The sequence below is a fragment of the Myotis daubentonii genome, chromosome 8 (genome assembly GCF_963259705.1).
Source record: "Myotis daubentonii chromosome 8, mMyoDau2.1, whole genome shotgun sequence".
Classification (NCBI taxonomy): domain Eukaryota; kingdom Metazoa; phylum Chordata; class Mammalia; order Chiroptera; family Vespertilionidae; genus Myotis; species Myotis daubentonii.
In genome coordinates this window covers 61,581,023-61,601,501 of record NC_081847.1, presented here as the reverse complement: position 1 = coordinate 61,601,501, position 20,479 = coordinate 61,581,023, and the positions used below count along the sequence as shown (strand labels likewise).

Sequence of the window (20,479 nt, the reverse complement as noted above, 5' to 3'; positions counted from 1 at the left end):
CTCATTTTTTTGGTTGATTTTTCTTTGTTAAATGGCATTTAAATATATAAAATAAATATCAAAAATATAAATCTCTGTTTTACTATGGTTGCAAATATCAAAAAAAATTCTATATGTGACATGGCACCAGAGTTAAGTTAGGGTTTTGCAAAATGCTGACATACCGAGCTCAAAAGGTTCGCCATCACTGGGCTAGGCTAGAACAGCCCACGTTCTGGGTCTGTCAGATTGTTTCATCATGGTTTTGTTAACTTGTTCCTTATACCCTCTATTACCTACAAACTAAACTCAGCTCTAAAGACTCGAAATTCCAGTTAAATGGCTAGTTCAGTTGCACCCCAGCTTGGTTGTCTCTGTTGTAATGAGACAAAATTTGAATCCTGTGTAGGTGTTGACAGCCTTATCTCTCCCTTATAAAGTCATCTCCTTTTTCTCCCACATCACACCCTTGTTTTCAGGTCTCACTGACACTCCAATCTAGAGCATGGCTACACTTTCTGATGACTTTTTCCTGTTGTCAAATCTGCATGTTTCTCTGGCAAACCAGCCGTTAGCCAGGCAGAGGCCACAGCTGTCTTCTTTCTCTTCCTCCTCCTCTTCTCTCTCTTTTCTTTCCTTTCCCAGTTAATATTTCTTGAGGGTTGCCTGGTTCACTCTTGCAGGCCCAGGCATTGGCAGAGTTGAGGCACTGAGTGAATCATTGCGGTGCTAATAAATGCTTTTTCACATTCCCCTCCTCTTTTTTGTTTGCAGCCTGATTAAAAGATGACAATCAATAAATGAGCCTTTTGACTTCTTTGTTACATTCCTGTAAAAATGTGCAATTAAAGTATAGGTTTCTAAAGTAAATTTATAGACTTTAATGTAATTAGGAGTCATAACAGCTTCATATTATAAATGTGTTCATGTACTTTAATAACATGTCAGCTCCTGAGGTTTCATGACCAAATTAGTCACTTTCATTCTGTGTTGGCTATGCTGAAGACATGGATCCCGATCTTGATTCTCTGGCTGATCATCCCATTGAAATTATGATATTTTTTTAGCTTCAGTGTATGATGTTTGGCTGCCTAAAAGATAAACTGAAGAAAATAAAAAGTGGTGTTATCAGAAAGTCTATAAATGTTGTGTGGTTTGCAATAAGATTTAACTACAGAGTGTTTGCTTTAGTAACATATTACAAGAGGAATGATTTGATTTATTGACTTCTTCAAAATAGTGCCTACTCTTCATTTTTTACATCGACTCACAACATTTTAGAATTAACACTTAGATACTTAGTAATACCTTACTTTTATGAAAATCTATGGGTATTGAATGAGTGGTATTTTTGTTTTAAGAAAAATAACAAACGTAAAGCTAACATACTTGTGTTAGTTTCGTTAGCACTACACCATGAGAGTGAGCCAGGGACCTTTTGTGACAACTTAGAACTTTACAGAAATTCTTCCAAGAGAAAGAGAGCTTGCACATTTGATGCATCTTGAATTGTATAATTGCCAACATTCTTTCAGGCCCTGATAATTCTATTACTAGGTACACTTTATGGTAAAGCTTCTCGATAAAAGACCCCAAGGATTTCCAGTTTGAGACACACTACTTTAAAAGTTAATACACTGGGTAGGTGACAAGATACTCAACATCTTTACTCATTAGGGAAATGAAAGTTAAAACCACAATGAGATACCACTGCACACTCACTAACATGGCTATTGTAAAAAAAACTGAAAACAGAAAATAAGGGATGGGGAGGATGAAGAGCAGCTGCCCCTCATGCCTTGCTGGTAAGAATGTAAAACGATGCAGTGCTGTGGTGATTCTTCCAAAAGGTAAACATAGAATTTCCATGTGACCCGGCATTTCCACTTCTAGGTATATTCTCAAAGAAATCGGAAGCAGGAATTCAAAGAGATATTTCACAGCTATATTCATAGCAGCACTATTCACAACAGATAAAAGGTGGAAGCAGCCCAAGTGTCCAAGAGTGAATGGGTAAACGAAATATGGCATATGCAGAGGATGGGATATTATTCTGCCTTAAGAAGGAAGCAAATTCTGATACATGCAACACATGGGGAAGGAGGGGCGAGGAGTTACTGTCTCATGGGTGCAGAATTTCAGTTTGGGAAGATGAAAAAGTTCTGGAGGTGGATGGTGGTGATGGTTGCACAACAATGTGAATTACTTAATGCCACTGAACTGTGCACTTAAAAATGGCTAAAATGGTAATTTTTGTGTTATGTGTATTTTACTACAATTTTAAAAAGTTAATGCATATGAGATACATGCTGTTATATATCAGCCAGGGTCCAATCAGGGAAGCAGAAACCATACCAGGTATTTAAAGGAACATATCTAGTGTGAGGAACTGGCTAAATAGTGTTGGAGAAGTGGAAAGGGAGTTCCAGGATAGCGCTGAGATAGTAAGGGCTGAGGAGAACTTAGGGAGGTGACTGGGGTTATTCACACCTACAGGCTTGGAAGAGAATGTTTTACCTCTGATTGGTGATGAGGAGGCTCATATGGGGAGTGCTGGGAGGCTGGAGACTGCAGTCAAGTGCTATAGCCAGGGTGAAGGGCACCAGCAGAACAGCAGGTACACAGAGAGGAGCAATACCTCTCCCAGCCTCCCTGCCTCCCTGCCTCCCTCCTCCAGCCTCTCTGCCTCCCTGCCTCCCTCCTCCAGCCTCCCTGCCTCCTCTAGTATCTCAGCCTCCTGCTAGTACCTCCACTCAAAGCCCCACAAAACAGAGCTTAAAAGGTAGATTTGCTTGGCAATCCACACAAATACTATCTTCTCAATAGGTGATTACTTGTACCTGGGCAATGAAAGGAAAACAGAGATGCAGCTTTAAAATCCTGGAGCAGAATTTTGTTACAAAGGACTTTCATTTTATATATATGCTGATCTTGAATATGCTCATATTAAGTTTTTAGATAAACCTTCGGATGAAGATGCAAAATTTAGAATTCTTGTGGTGAAATCATGGATCGCTTTCTGATGCATTGACAGACTAGGTGTCCTTGGATCTTAGCTGAGAGCCTGCCATAGGGTCACACCTTGATACTGTGACTTTAAGAAGGACAGTGGTGGTGGAGAAAAAGTGTTAGCAGTTCTATTTATGTATGCATGTGTGTATTTATTGTTGTTTTGGGTTGTACGGTGTGGGGGAGATGTGTAAAGTGTAGTGGGTGCTGTGTTTTCCTCGTTTACAAATAGAATGCTGTAGCATTAAGAAGGAGGGCCGCTCCTGGTCGAGTGCCTGACAAATTCCTCATGCTAAGCAGATGACTGAGAAGTCCCAGAGATCTGCAGCTTTCACCAAGAAAATCTTTAAACAAGACCTTCCTATAATCTAATAGAAGTTAGCTAATAGGGTTAGGCAAGAAGTGCAATTAAGCAGATTTTGAGAAAGCAAATTCATAAGTCAATTCTATTTTTTTTTGTCTTGTTAGAAAAGTAAAATGGGATAATTGTAGAAAAATACATAGAAGGTACAATAAGTGTAAAGAGGTAGAAAAACTTACGATCCTTTCTCTTCACTCTGTAGCAACCCCTGATAATATCAGCATTTTACTTTTAGACGTTTGCATGCTTTTCTGTGCATTCAGTGATGCTGCAGTACCTTTCTTGCATGCGTAATGTGGGCCAGACCTTGTGCTCAGCCCTGATGGGTGTTATGTCATTGAATCGTCATATTCAGCCTATGAATTTGGTTCTATTATGATCTCCTTTTGACAAATGACAAAAACTAAAACAGAGAGCTAAGGAACTTGCTCAAGGGTAAGCACTTACTGAGCTTCAAGGGCCTGGGTTCTGTCTGCATCACTGGGTGAAACAATCCCTTAGGCTGAGATTTATGTCATACATGCTTATGTCCTGATGTTTTATTTAACTTCAGAGTAGGAGCATTTCCCAGTATAATTAAAGTTGCATCAATATTCTTCTATATGGCTTACCCATGATTTGCATAAGAATTCCCATGCCAGGCATTTTGCTTTTTTTTTTTTTTTCTGCTATGGGTGAAAAAAAAGATTGCTCTCATATGTATGCCAGTGAAGTAATGAAGAGAATACATATTCATTTTAAGGTTCATATTGCAAGTTTGTGATTAGTTTTTTATTTTTATTATTCCTTTCAAAAGGAATGTTGATTGCCTGTATTATATAGGAACCTATATATTATATACAAATACAGTGGGGCCTTGACTTACGAGTGTCCCGACTAATGAGTTTTTTGAGATACCAGCTGTCTCTCGGCCGGATTTTTTGCATTGAGTTGACAGAGTAATTTGAGTTAACGAGCTCCTTAACGAGCTTGGTCTCGGAACGAATTAAACTCGTAAGTCAAGGCCCCACTGTATGTAAATATAATGTTTATATGTAAATCTGTATATAGTATATAGATTATGTGTAGTATATAGAATGTAGTGTTATAGAATTTAGAATAATGTAGAATTTAGTAATATAGTGTTATAGAATTATATGCAGTATATAACCTATGTCTAGCATGTAGAATCGATATATGTGTACGAAGCTGGGATTGAAAATCAGGACCCCTGGTTCCTTCTAAATCTATACTATGTGACAATCCCACCGCATTTATTCTTGGTTTCCTATCATTGTTTCCCCTTGAATTATGATTTTATAGGGAATACGGCAGGAGCTCTTACAATTTCCCCCTGATTTGGGAGTGTTCAGATTCTTCCCAAGCCCCTCTGCTTACTCTCTTTGCCCAGGATGCACTGTGGCTCAGAGGGTCCTTCCCCCCTCCATTGAGGCAGAGTTTTAACACTTGTTCACGCCTTTGCTGTTACTGGTAGATCTGGGTGCTACCTAATGTGTTTTTGGCCAAGAAACGGGAAAATAAATCAGTGTTTTGTGTTCTCCTTTAAAAAAAGGTTTAAACCTGGGTGAAAATTTTACTAGGAGTGGTCAGATTTGTGAGTGAAAATTTGTAATGTTCCTTTAGAAGACTAAATATATTTCATAGAAAAGGAAATGTTTCCTAAGGCATTGAAAATAAAGCTGCCTTTTGAAGAACGGCTTTTGTTTTCTGTGTAGGTTTAATTAGGAAGTAGCACTTTGTTGTGGGAACATAATCACAGAGGGGCCTTTGTTTTATGCAAACCCCTAGACAAGAGCTGCTTGTTTGCTGGGTTTTATAAAACCTCATTAATTTGAATGTCTGTTGTTTTTCCCCAAAAAATTTCTGAAAAATTGACCAGAACTAGATTGAGGTTTATTATTGTACTATCCAATAGAGAGTGTTTGCTAAGCACAATGACAGGGTAAATAAGAAAAGAATAGGCACATTTTTTTAAGGCTGAAAATCTTGAAAGCTTTTTAGAACAAGAATTGCATGTAAATTGGAGCTTCTCATTACAAATGAGTCTTGGCTGTTTCTTTAAAAAGGTCAGTCAGAGACCCTTCCTGGAAACTGGTAGAAATTCCTCCTACTGTGCACTCATGTTTATTTAAATGATTCCCTTTCAGTTTTCTATTACTGTATACTAGTCTCAACCAATTTAAAATACTAAGTTTTTCTTGAATTCATTTGGCAAAATGAATAGATTAGAAGAAATCTTAAGCTCTTCGTTACAATTTGGAAGTAATCAACACTAAGTTCTTGTTATTCAGACAATTTTTTTCTACTTTGTCCTGTTCTCTGCTATTCTCATAGATATATATTTTACATTTTAATGATCTCATTTTATTTTCTCATACACAGCTTCTCTTCCAGTTGTTTATTTCTGTGTAAGAAATCACTGCAGACCTTTATGGCTTAAAACAACATTCATTTTATATCTATCTAAATTTCTGTGGGTCAAGATTTTAGGAAAGGCTTGATTGAGTGGGCGTCTATGGCTGCAGTCCCTGGGGGCTGGAGATGGAGCCTCTGGGAAGGGGTGCTGGGGGAGATTGGGGTGGGGGCAGTGGTGAAGCTGGAGAGGGTGTCCTGGCAGCAGGGGAGGGTGCTTGGGCAGCCGGGGGCTGGTCAGGCTCGCTCTTCATGTGGTCCCAGGATTGCTCTGCGTGGCCCTCCATGTGGGCCACTGGCCTCCTCACAGCATGGCGGCATTAAGGTAGGTTGGTTCTAAGACAGTTCAGGGCTCCGGCATGAACGTTCCAGAGAAAGAGGCAGAAGTTGTGTCCCTGTAGAGTTGGCCTCCAGGGTCACACATGCCACTTCCCCTGTGCTCTATGGGCCACCCAGTCACTGAAGTCAGCAGAGATTCACACAGAGGAAACCTGAAGCAATCCTGGCTGTCCCTGGGAGGGGAGTAAAGAACCTGAGCCCTAAAGCTACCACTGCCTCTTACTTTGCAAAGGTCTCTCCTGGCAGCCTCCCACAGCTTATCTTCCAGGTGCCACACCTGGAGGTGACAGAGCTATAGGATCAAATGGGGACCAGAGATGGGGATACAGATATTGTACCTTAATTTGTTCGATGTTAATGACAAGTGAGCTGAATAAATGAAAGTAACTGAGGCCAGGCTTTAAGAACTACATGGAGTTTCATTTCTTGACAAGCTTTATTTTTAAACCTTATCACTTGTGTATTATCAATGGTGGTTTGCCAAACCATTTCTCCATTTAACAACATTTAGTTTACCAAACTTTCCCCCCGCTTTCCCCCCTTCTTTTTGTTTTGAATGGCCATACTATTACAGTATATCTTACTCATCAGTTCTTAGACTGGGCCTTGGAAAGAATTCTGGTGAATTAGGGAAAATCGTTTTCAAGATTCTGTAAAAATATACTTTCAGATCCCCGACTGTTTTGGCTTCAAAATAAAGCTTTTTTGTGTATTTATGGAAAGAAGGGGAGGTCCATTCTGAAATAATTATTTCTTCCTGTTATATTAAAGCTAAAAAAAAAAAGATAAGTTGTAATTTCCAAAGAAATATTTCTTTGATAATTACAGTACTGTTGGAATTCATTCCAGCATTTGCTTTTTTTTTTTTTGCTTTTTACTTAGTAATCTATTCAAATTGTAACAACCTTCATCTTTAAAAAGAAAGCTTTAATAAATAAAAAAACAAAGTAGCTCAGCTATACCTCAAAAGCTCTTTGTTTTTAATGCCTTCAGTTGACCTTTTTTCTATACAGAAAATTCCTTTGTCTGATATAAAAGTAAAACCTTTTAAAAATACAGAAAAATATAAGGAAAATGTTTTTTAAAAAATCATTTGCAATTCTAACAACCAGGAATTACCTTTTGATACATTCCATCATATCTGAGAGCACTAAATATATTAATAATTCATGATCTCTGCAGGATTCATTGATGAACAAGACAGCAATGACATCCAAGGAAGGCCCTTACTACAGAAAAAGTACACATATGTTCCTTATATATGTTGGGTTGTTTTTAAAAAATTTTATTTGTTTTATTTCTTTTGTTTCCAGAGAGAGAGGGAGGGAGGGAGGAAGAGAGAGAGGGAGTGGGAGAGGGAGAGGGAGAGAGAGAGATTGATTGAGAAATTGATGTGAAAGAGACACATCAATTGGTTGTCTTCTGCAATAGAACCTGTGACCTTCAGGTGCAAGGGACAACACTCCATCCAACTGAGCCACACTGGCCAGGGCCTATATGTTTGCTTTTATCACTGTCACTTCAGTTGTTATCTGGGGCTGACCCTGGCCCTCAGGGGCTTTGGTCTCGTGGGGGAGATGGGCAAGTACACAGACTGCTCAGTCTTGGGGCTGTAGGATGTGCAGGGGTTGAGAACTCATGGAAGGAAAACATATATAAGAGGGGCGGCTTAGCGGGCAGGAAGACAACCCAAAGGAAGAACTCAAAGGAAGGGAGCAGGGAATGAGGAGGGTGCACAGGAGAGAGCAGCATGGGAAAGGCATGCTTGTGGAGCTAAAATAGTTCACCCAGTCCTGTAATAAATGTTTCTTTTATTTTTCCTTTTCATTGAGATACAATTTACATACAGTGAAATGCATGCATCTTAAAGGTGTAGTTGGATGAGTTTTGATACATACAGATAGGTGGAAACCACAGCCTTGTCAGGATGCAGAACATTTTCACAGCACCAGGCTGTTCCCCTTTGCAAGATGAACTATTGTTCTGAATATTTTTTTCAGTTTAGATTAGCTTTGCCTGTTATTTAACAGCATATAAATGGAATAAAATGATGTATTTTTTTGTGTCTGACTTCTTTCTCTTAGCATTATGCCTATGAGAATTATCCATTGTTAATTTTATTGATGTTTTATTTTTATTTCTGAGTAGTATTTCACCTCATGAATATATCAAAATTTGTTTATCCATGCCCTTGTTAGGTTGTTTAGGTTAGTTTAGTTCTTTTTTCAGTGCCTATTGTATTTATTTTCTTATTGAAATATAATTACCATGTAATGTTGTATAAGTTTATAATGTACAATTTGTTGGTTTGATGCATTTATATATTACAATATAATTACTACAGTAGCACTAGCTAACATCTCTATCATGTCAAGTGATTATCATTTCTTTTTTGTGTTCAGAATAATTAAGGTCTAGTCTCTTAACCTCTTTGAAGTTTCTAATACAGAATTATTGAGTGTATTGAGCATTTTAGCTCTAGAACTTATTTACCTAATAGTTGCTACAGTGTTTTGGTTTTTTTTGCCTTTTATAAATAAAGGTGCCACAGGCCCTGGCCAGGAAGCTCAGTAGATTAGAGCAAGAATCAACCAATGAATGAGTAAATAAGTGGAACTACAAGTCGGTGTTTCTCTCAAATCAATCAATCAATCAATCAATAAAAATAGCCCAAGCTGGTTTGGCTCAGTGGATAGAGCATCGGCCTGGGGACTGAAGGGTCCGGGGTTCAATTCTCAGTCAGGGCACATGCCTGGGTTGTGGCTTGATCCCCAGTAGGGGGCGTGCAGGAGGCATCCAATCAATGATTCTCATCATTGTTTCTCTCTCTCCTCTCTTCCTCTCTGAAATCAATAAAAATACTTTTTCTTTAAAAAAAGAAAACAGGTTGGTGAATTAGAAAAACATACAGGGGCTGACAGAAGTAGGTTTACAGTTGTCAGTACTTGGAGCAGAGTTTATTAGTGTATTATTAATTTATTAGTTATTGTATTCTTTATTATTGTTGTTAACCTGCTTTAGCCCCCTTGTATTTTTCAATTTATATACTCACTAACATAAGTAAAAATGTGTGTCTCACAACCAAAACCCTCAGCAGTATGGAGATTAAAATTTTCTTTCATTTTTAGTTCTGTGCCAATTGAACAGCAGATAATTCATTAATTCATTCAGTCAGTAAATCATTTATTCAGGTATAATAAATATTAGTTACATTATGTCACCATGTTGTTTATATATTTTGGATCACTGGGTTGAATTCAGATGCTTAAACAATGTTTGTTCTTGTTTATTATCTTCACATGTATAAATTATGCCATGATTATTAATCTCTACTGTAACATGGTTTTAGATATTTGAATAGCAGGACAGAATTTTCAAATCGTATTATAACAAAAGAGACAAAAATTGAATTAACTAAATATTTTGAGAGGTGTCAGTTTTCAGGAGAATAACTATTGTACTTGGGGAAAGTGACTAAAAATCTGATAGTAATACCTTATATGAGATTTGTGAATTTTATACATGTTTCCTAATCATTATTCCATACTAATGATGTGAGAAATCCAAAGAATACACACACACACACACACACATATATATTTCACATTATTCATAATGCAGTGAAATATGCAGTGAATAAGCAGTGAAAATAATGTACACAGAGCACCCTCTGGGTTTCTCATTTTAAGCCTGAATCATGGAAAACATTAAATTTTGTTTTACAATTTTATAGATTGTAAGAAATTAAAAGTTTACTAATTGGCTATCACTTCTTCTTTTGGAGGAATGAGGGGTAAGTGGTTCTGAAAGTCTAATTCTGTCAGCATCAGTCTTGGTGAGAGGACAGAGCTGCCAAATCACGATAAAGTAGAATATCTTTAGTGACTAGGACGGCCGCCTGTTTATGCCAATGCATTTCCTCAGACCAATGGTCCCTTTGAAATTTGTGCAGATACTTGGAGAGCGCTGACTCGCTCTATCCTGCCCTTTATGCACCATAAGGTACGGAAATGAAGCCAGAGAAGCTGTGAGATCAAATTAAAACCTGCAGATAATTAGCTGGGAACCACAGCTGTCCAAACCAAGATAGCCTGAGAAATCTGATGGAGTCTTAGAACCACTCATTAGCCAACTGGGTGGTTAAAGCTGTATTAGATTAAGGGACAACTATTAGACTATGTGGAAATAGATTTTTTGTTTTGTTATTTTTTAAATTAATAGACTTTATTTTGTAGAGAAGTTTTAGATTTATAGAAAAATTAAATGGAAAGTATAGAGAGTTCCCCTATATCCACTCTGTAATATTTTTTGATAAAATATAGGCTATTATTCATCATTTTTTTACAAAGTAAATCATACAGTGACTAGTGCAGTTTCAATAGTTTCTATGAATTTTTTCCTCCATTAAATATGGTGATTTTAATGGAGGTGATTTTAAGAATTGTCAGGGTTTTTTTTGTTTTTTGTTTTTAATCCTCACCAGCAGACATGTTTTTGTTGATTTTTTAGAGAGAGAGAGGGAAATATCTATGTGAGAGAGAAACATCGATTGGTTGCCTCCCATACATACCTCGATAAGGGATTGAACCCACAACCCAAGCATGTGCCCTGACCAGGAATTGAACTTGTAACCTTTTGGTGTATGGGACAATGCTCCAATCAACTGAGCCACGTGGACAGGGCAAATTTAAATTTAAACTATAATTTAAAATATTCTGTATTCTGTAGTATTTTATGGCATGTAATCGAAGGATATTTACCTCTGTTCTTCATATGATAGAAGCACAAGAAAACTAGTGAAATAACCATTTAATAGGCTTCCATTGAGATGGCCACCATTTGGGATCATTTATGACTTTATACCAGACTTATACACGGGGCCAGGCAAGAAGTGGGGCGCCCCGGGGCCAGCTGCCCACTGTTTAGGACGTGGCACCAAGGAGGAAACATTCTGTTTGAACTATGGCTCTTCGGTCAGGGCCTCTTTTCATTTTCAAACCCTGATGGTTTGGGGCTCTGATTTAGAAGGTGATTGTAAGAATTGTCAGTCTTTTTTTTTAATCCTCATGATATTTTTGAAGCATCATCATGCCTTATCAGAGCTTAGTAACAACATTACAGAAACAGGGTCATGGGAAAGATTAGCTTTCAAAGGTTCCCTCTGAGCTATCTGCTTGACCTCCAGATGGTTTAGTTGGCTTCTCCAAAGTTAGTCCCTGACTGAAAATACCACATTCCTACCCACATTCCATTTAGAAATCTCCATCTTCCAACAAAAGTTGAGTCTTCATACCATTCACTATTCTCCCTATTTTCACATTTTTTCTTGTGACAAAATATACATAGCATAAAATTTATCATTTCAAACATATTTTAAGTGTACAGCGCTGTGGCATTAAGTATATTCATATTGTTGTGCAACCATCACTACCTTCAATCCCCAGAACTATTTCATCTTCCCAAACTGAAACCCTGCACCCATTGAACATTAACTTCCCATATTCCTCTCCCACCAGCCCTGGCAACCACCATTCTACTTTCTACCTCTATGAACTTGACTTCTATAAGTAACTCATATAAATGAAATCATGCAGTAGTTGTCCTTTTGTGACTGGCTTATTTTATTTAGCATAACATAATTCAAGTTTACCCATATTATGGGATATAGTAGGATTTCGTTCCTTTTTAAGGCTAAGAAATATTCCAATGAATGGATATCCCACAGTTTGTTTAGCCATTTATCCATTGACAGATATTTGGGTTGTTTCCATCTTTTGGGTTATTGTGAATAGTGCTGCTGTAGATATTGGTGTACAAATATCTGTTTGAGTCCTTTCTTTCAATCTTTTGGGTATATACCCAGAAGTGAAATTGCTGGCTCATATGGGAATTCTATGTTTAATAGTTTTGAGGAACCATCATGCAGTTTTTTCACAATGGCTACCCATTTTACATTCCCTCCATTATCTTTTTACATAAACAAAGGTCCTTGTATATAAGATCATTCTTAATATATTATCTTTTTAATAAGCTTTAAATGCCATGACTTGTCAGTTTGATGCCTGACAAATCATAGATGCTTATTGAAATCAGATATATCTAAAGAAAAATTAGAATCTTCAAATAAGATATAGACCATAGTTCCACATAAACAGTAAAGTCGTACCAAAAAAAATGCTTTCTAGTCTGTAATGTTAAAAGTATAAAAGATTCAGCTGGATTTAATGACCAAAGGAAAGAAACAAATTGTTTCTAGGTGTTGTAAATGTATAACTACCAGGTTAGTGTTTAATGGAGTTAGTCAAGCACAGATTTGCACAGCTTTTTCAGATCGTATCGCCAGTTGGATTTTCGAGGTTGAATGATTAGGAGTGCCTTTTACTTTCATCGCTGTGATGACACTGTGTTTTCTCATGATAAAGGATGAGACAAAGGGATGTGAGACTGTAAGGTCCTCACCATCGCTGGGTGTACTGGGGCACGAGAGGTCAAAGCGAAGACTAGGAGATAAAGTGAAGGGAAGTTGAGTTTTCAAAAGTTTTCAGCCAGAAATTCTCTGGGACTGAGGAAAGGAAGGGGGAGTGTGGGCTCTGTGGGCTCTGTGGCCTCGTGGGAGAGGCCGGTCCTGCCTTCCTGAGATGGGAAGAGGGTCTGGCTGAAGTTGGAACGCCCTGCTTGGTCTCTGTGTTTTCTTTCTCACTCACATTTGAACATTTATATAACTCTCTAAGACCCACTCACTTCCCCCCCCCCTCTATTTTAGTCTTGGTTCTTACTATGTCAACACCAACATCTCTCATGATTTCCCAGCACCAGCGTCCAATTTCCATGATCTTTTCATCCCTGGTGACCTCATAATTCTTGGTTTAAAAGTTCTCTAATGATCTAAAAGCTTTACCATGTCCAAAGACCTGCACCTTCACCAGCCTCCCTTCCGCTTGCTATACTCAAACCAAGCAGACCTCCTGCAGGTTCTAGATGGAAACTGGATCTGGTACCAAGGGGTCTTTGCTCCCTGTCCCTGTGCCCTTTTACTGTCTTTACCTAGACGTGTCCTACGCAGTCTTCCCCTCTTTTCAGAGGTGCCTCAGACCTTCCCCGGACTTAGCTGGCCACACCCAGACACCTTCAATACCTGTCCTTCTCCATGAAGACTTGGGCAATCTCTCTCTTTCCCAGTAGGTCATCCAGCCTATATTGGCCATGCCCTCCACTTCCCTGCTGTGTTTGTAATACCTGCTACAGTCAATGTTTATTGAATGAATCTCGTGCGTGCTTCTCTGAGAGTAACTCCTCTGCTTCTCTGTCCATCCCTCCTCTCCTCCCCAGGGGAAGAGCAGACCCTGCTTCTCTAGGGCCACTTCTCTGCTCTTCACTTACTGGACACACAGGTTCCTGACCCTCAGGACAAGGCCACCAAGCAGGTTTGCACATGTCTGCTCAGCCTGTGACACAGGAGGTAGTGTGTCTCTGCAGCCACCCTTGTGAGCTACAACCTCCAATTTTGCTGGAATATTGCTCACTTCTTTCTTCAATTTCCATAGCAGATTTTTGAGTCCTCTTCCACAGTCAGAAGCGGGGAAAAGGGATGCTAGTTATTGCCACATCTGCTGCAACATGAACAAATTGGACACTGCATTTTGGGGAAAGTCTAAGGTAATTTCAAATGCTAAGATATTCATAGGTGAAAACTGGTTAGCTCTGGCTGAGGTGGTAGTTAGGAGTCAGGGGATGGGAAGGGCTGTCTGTGTGTGTCTTGGGTACTGGAATGGCCTGTAACTACATTTCACAAGATGGTTTATCTAATTAAGGGCTAGGCCAGCGGTTCTCAACCTGTGGGTCACGACCCCTTTGGAGGTCGAAGGACCCTTTCACAGGGGTCGCCTAAGACCATCCTGCATATCAGATATTTACATTACGATTCATAACAGTAGCAATATTACAGTTATGAAGTAGCAACGAAAATAATTTTATGGTTGGGTCACAACTTGAGGAACTGTATTTAAAGGGCCAGAAGGTTGAGAACCACTGTTGCATGGCACTTACAAGGTGGGGAAAAAATAAAGATCCCCTCAAAGGGCATCTGGTAATGTGCTTCTTATGGTTTTGAAGTACAGGTGTTCCTACTAATCTTCCACCAAATATAGCAAAACCATTCCAGAACACCTGGTGAAATGAGCATTGGGAACAGTTACATGGAGAAATACATCGAGACGAGGAATGGAAACCAACCTCTGACTTTTCAGTTTTAACTTCTTAAAGTGGTTGATATTTACCTTTGAAATACTGCTACTCCTCATCCTTAAATGGGAGCAATGGCACGTGGACCTGGGACAGCTTCCTGGTGGGCTCTTTGTGAAATAGCTCTTCCGGATGATGAAGAACAGAGCTACTCTGACAGGTGTTTTCAACATCCCTATCCCATCTTCAGATCACTGGGTAGCGGTTACTGTTTACTTTTAGGTGGCTTCCTATCTCTGTGCCCTCCATTTGCTGGAGATAATTTTTCTTATTCTGGCTTTTCTTCCATGTCTATTCGACGTCTCTGAGCTTGGTTCCAAAGTGAGCATTCCTTGATACTCTGAGACACACGTCTTAAGACTTTTAAGGAGAGAAACCTACATGATCTAAATTTGTCACTACTGATAGCCAGTCCCCCCACGTGCCCCACCAAAAAAAAAAAAAAAAAAAAAGGCAAGAAGAAAATAAAGAGGGAAAAAGAGAATGCACTTTGCCATGTTCATTTTGCACTTTTAATGATGACAGCACCAAGTTTAAAGAAAAATAAAATCTATATTATTCCATGATTCTCTTCTCATTCATGAAACTATTTTATTTTGTTTGTTAATTTTGTATACAGGCCCTAATCTGAGGAGATAACAGTAAAACAGCCAACAAAAATATAATAGAAATGACATTTTAAGGTAGTTGCCCAGAAAAGATTTACCTAAAATGTGTTTTGCACGTATTCCAAACATGCCAAGTAAACTTCTAAGCCCCAATTTTTCTTATTCTGGCTAGTTGTTGTTGCTATTTCACATTATCATCAATTGATTAGCTATTTTAGTGATCAATACTCTGTAAAGCCAAAAGTGCTTCATAGCTGCCATTGGTAATTAGCCTTCTAGTAAATAATTGCTTCTTTATTTTGGAGTAACACATATTAAGTCAAATGATGATTTTGAATTATAGTTTCTAATAATGTCGTGAAATATAAAGCTTACAAAGCACAAATTCACCACTTTCATAGGGATAATTGAGCAATATTACTTTTCAGCTACATTTAACTCTTTTTAATGTAATTTGACTCTTAACCTAAATCCCTTTTGTCTGAGAAAAGTTCATTTTCATCCTGTAAGAGAGAAACCATTCTTCCATCCATTGTTTGGTTGCTGCCACAGAGGCAGATAAGTGCTGTATGGGGAATTTCTAAAGGGGAGTCCTCATATCCGGGCCCCCTGCAGATCACACGCAGAGGTCCTGCAGGCAGCAGCCGCACTCTCCCTGGAGGGAGAGACTTGTTTCCCCAAGTGCATCTGAAACTAACCTCTGATGTTGAACAACTAAGCTATCTGTTCCTTTCAGATCTCTGTGCCTGAGGTGGATTTAATGTATCTAAGTTAAGATTGAGGCCCACATGAAAATTCCTGTCTGGATTCCTCTGTAGAAACTGGTGTTTGATCTGTGTTTACTTTATTTCTGTGACACTGTTCATGTGCATTTCAGTGATCATTAACAAAGCCCTCTCGGTGGAAAACCGTGATGAACGTGGAGTTTTAATTAGCTGTATCAGCTGCAGGTTTGGCAAGGCTGAAGTGACTCTGAATTCAGTGAAAACCCTGTGTCATCAATTTGTGTTCAGCCAACCTTGTACAGTGGGGCCTTGACCTGCGAGTTTAATTCGTTCCGAGACCCAGCTCATTAAGGAGCTCGTTAACTCAAATTACTCCATCAACTCAATGCAAAAAATCAGCCGAGAGACAGCTGGTATCTCAAAAAACTCGTTAGTCGGGACACTCGTAAGTCAAGGCCCCACTGTATCAAGGAAAAAGGCAGTTTAGTCAACCATGCAAAAAAAAAAAAAAAAAAGAGCAACAGAAATATCATGGATTTCATTCGAGCAATGATTTAATATTCTATACATCAGCAGAGCATCCCTCACTTTTTAATATATATGTTTGTTAATACACAATTGGTGAATTAGAGCTTCTATATCTTTCTAGGGCTGTCTAAAGAGCAGGATTTTTTTTACTCATAGTTTTGGAATGTGGAAGTTCAAGATCAAGATATTGGTAGGTTGATTTCTTCTGGTGCCTCTCATTGGCCACCTCCTTGCTGTATCCTCACAGAGTCTTCGTTGGCCTGTGGTGTCAGTTCTTTTCTTCTTATAAAGACACTAGTCATATTGGATTAGGTCCCACCCTCATTTAACCTTAATTACCTCCTTAAAGACTATTTTCAGATATAGTCACACTCTTAAGTACTAGGAGGTAGCACTTTAGCATATAAATTTGGGAAACACAGTTCAGCCAGTAATGTGGCTTAAGAAATGACAAATTGTGTTTAGATGCTTCATAGCATCCTTTTCCTCTTTTGCAGATTTTACAGCTCGCAGTCCCTTTCTTGGCTTGTTTCCTGGTCTGCAATCTGGGGACTTAGAGAATAACAGAGATTGTGAGAACAATGCCCAGGTTCATAGTTGATCAGAGTTAAAACATTCCTCCTTGATAGATTGTCCTGAAGTTTTTCCACTATGGTTTTTCTTCTGTTTGGTATCATTTCGATACATATAACTAAGCAATTCATATAAAAGCTGACAAGGGTTTGATGAAAGTGTGAGAACATGGTATTGAAATATTTTCTTCTGGTTGAAGTAGTAGGATCAAAACACAGTTAGTTCTCACCAGTTGCCTCAACGTGGGATTTCATTCCCCTTTTTCTTTGCAATCCATAGAAGTATGGCATAGTGGTCTGTGTTCAGTATCTGTGGTGTACATTTTAATATCTGTGAGATCCTGGGAAGATTACTTAATCTTAATCTTTCTATGCCTTGGTTTCCTCATCTGTAAAGTGGAAGAAATAACAATACGTCCTTTATAAGATGAATGTAGCTCCAAGAATAGCCAACGATTCTCATAAAGCACTTAGCATTGTCCCTGGACAGTCAGGCTACATAAACATTAGCCAGGGTTCGCTGTTGTTTCTTGCGTACCCTTCTTCCCTCTCGGTTGTGTTTCCCGGGCTGCCGTGCACAGACTGCAGCGTTAGCTGGAACAGCTGCCAGTGCCCAGTGCCCCAGGGAGGGGCGAATGGAGGAGCCTTTTATTCCTGGTATGACAAAAAGAAACTTCAGTAACCTTAGGTGTGGTGTGTGTGGACATTTGGGGACAGTTCTCTGGAATATGTGTGGTGGCTAAGACTGGAGAGTGACTTTCTTACTGGTACCTGCAACTCAGTAATCTGTCTGTTAATATCTCTATACATCATTTTCCAAATATATGAAGTGGGAAGAAGCACTGGAAACTCACAGGGTTGCTGGGACTAAGTGAGATGGTGCACATAGAGCTCTTAGCAGGCATGAGGTAAACACTTTGTTCTTTCCATTTGCAAATGTGAAACAAAAAATGAAGGCAAATATGTTTTATTTCACTTGTAAGTGACTTTGTCTTCTGTTCCTCTCAAATGAGCTGTCACCCCACTGTCCCACTTGGCACCTCCATTTTGTAAAGTCTGGTTTAACCTATTTGACAGTGTGAACAGTCATGGCCCGCATGCTCATAGAGTTTTACTTTTATGATGAAAATATTGACAAAGCCATTGGACAGGGATGGCTAAAGATGAGGGAGTTCTCCCTTCAGTGAGCTTGGGCATCAATGTGAAAACCAAACTTGAGTTACTAATGCCAGTTTACTATCACAAAAGTGAATGCTTGCTAAGGCTGAGTTATTAAAACAAGGGACATAATATTTTCACCATGTGCTTCTCAATTCAGAGAATTTGAAGTTTTGTATTCAATTCATTATATAGAACCATGTTTCAAAATAAGATGGTGTCCACAGCATTATGACTAGGCAATGGGGCCTTATTAAATGAGGAAATCGAATGTTGATACTGAAAACTTTGCATTCTAGAGGTGATATATGATAGTTATATTCAAATGTTTGAAGGACAATTGCATGAAAGTGGAGTCAGGATCTTTTCTGTAGGCCCAGAGCATAGAATTTACAGGGCACCCTGAATCAATGCAAGAACAGATCATTTAATGGGAAGTTTTCATTAAACAGAAGAACCATCTTAGGAACAAGTGAATTTCCTGACACGGCAAGTGCTCCAACAGGGCCTGGTTGTGAATTATGGCTAGATATCTGTAAGGGTTCCTTCCAGATCCAAGGTCTGTCTGGCTTGTTTCCTCAGGCTGTTAGTTGTCATCTCAATCCCCCTTTCTCTGTTTGTTTCTCTTCTATTCTCTAATTTTTAATTTTTAAATTAATAGGCCTTACTATTGTCATAGCACTTTTAGGTTTACAGTAAAATGAGCATGAAGTACAGGTTCCCATATTCCCCCTCACTCCTCTCTGTCTGGTCCCCCATTCACATTTTCTGTTAGTGTGGAATATTGTCCCAATTGATGAGCCCATGCTATTACACCATTATCAAATAAGTCCAGAATTTACATGAGGCTTCACTCTTTGTGTTCCACATTCTACGGGTTTTGACAAGTAGATAGTGACATGTGTCCACCATTTCAGTATCATACTGTTTCACTGCCTGTGCTCTCTGTATTCATTTCCCTTTCCCCATTAACCCTCGGCAATCACTGATCTTTTTATTGTCTCGATAGTTTTACCTTTTCCAGAATGTCATATGGTTGGGATTATACAGTATGTAGCCTTTTCAGATTGGCTACTTGCATTCAGCAATATGCATTTTAAGTTCTTCTGCATCCTTTTGTTGTATGAGAGCTCATTTCTTTTTATCTCTGAATATTTCATTGTTTGAATGTATCACACTTTGTTTATTTGTTCACTTATGGAAGTTTTTTTTTTAAAATATATTTTATTGATTTTTTACAGAGAGGAAGGGAGAGAGATAGAGAGTTAGAAACATCGATGAGAGAGAAACATCGATCAGCTGCCTCCTGCACACCCCCCACTGGGGATGTGCCCGCAACCAAGGTACATGCCCTTGACCGGAATCGAACCTGGGACCCTTGAGTCCGCAGGCCGATGCTCTATCCACTGAGCCAAACCGGTTTCGGCCACTTATGGAAGTTTTTTATTCATTTGGGTAAATACCAAGGAGTGGAACTCCTGGGTTGTATGGTAAGACTATGTTTAGCTTTGTAAGAAACTACCAAATTGTCTTCTGAAGTGGCCGTACCATTTTGCATTCCCACCAGCAATGAATGGGAGTTCCTGTTGCTTCATGTCCTCACCAGTATTTGGTATTGTGTGCTTTCAAGGTTAGCCATTCTAATGGGCACATGTGCAGTGAACTGGCTTTTTTCCCTCATATTCAGATGTGTTATGCCCAAATAACTATGAAAAATATATTTAACACTACTATTAATGTAACATAATACAACTATTGTCCTTCAGAATGCAAATGGAGAAAGATATTGGGAACAAGAAAGTAAGCACTATTATTATTAACACTACTAATGATAATGCAAATTGATTTGTATTTTTTGCGTTTACAGGAGAATATTCATAAGTCACATTTCTGACTAATACTCCCTCATAAGCAGCTATTCTCCTAAGCATTAGAGATGTTGGCAATCATCGCTTAACAGTTCTCTGGAGAGAACTTTGGTTTTTGAGCCACTGTTTCTTAACTGAGATTTTTCAGTGTCTTTCTTCCAGGTCTTTCAGGTCGCCTACATCATCATCAAAGCTGCTAATGCCCCTCGACCTGGAAACTGGATTTTGGAGCGATCCCTGGATGGCACGAAGTTCAGTCCCTGGCAGTATTATGCAGTTAGTGACACGGAGTGTTTGACTCGTTACAATATAACCCCAAGACGGGGGCCGCCCACATACAGGGCGGATGACGAAGTGATCTGCACCTCGTATTATTCTAGGCTGGTGCCACTGGAGCATGGAGAGGTACTGTGCCCACTGCGGTCATGTTTGTTTCACACCAGGACTCCCCCACCCCCCCACCTCGAATGTTAACATAGCCATCACAAGAGCTAACAGGAAACACTCAAAATGAATCTCTCTTAGTAAAGATTACAAAGAACTGTACTGTAACTGTCTAGCTGCACTTAACGTATCATGGACTAGTGTTGACTGATGATTATTTCATACGCAGTACATTTCACCTCATTGATTTCTCCCCTTCAAGGAGATTTCTCAGTAGTTGCTCTGACTTAATAAC

At 39.0% G+C, this 20,479-nt stretch overlaps 1 protein-coding gene across 1 annotated transcript in view; it reads left to right on the top strand.

Moving 5' to 3' along the window:
• The window catches only part of LAMA1 (laminin subunit alpha 1), a 150,049-nt gene that overhangs the window by 31,032 nt on the left and 98,538 nt on the right, over positions 1 to 20,479 (top strand). Inside the window, exon 4 of the mRNA XM_059704929.1 lies at positions 19,963 to 20,205. Coding sequence (XP_059560912.1) covers positions 19,963 to 20,205 — 243 coding nt within the window. The remainder of the gene's footprint in view (positions 1 to 19,962; positions 20,206 to 20,479) is intronic.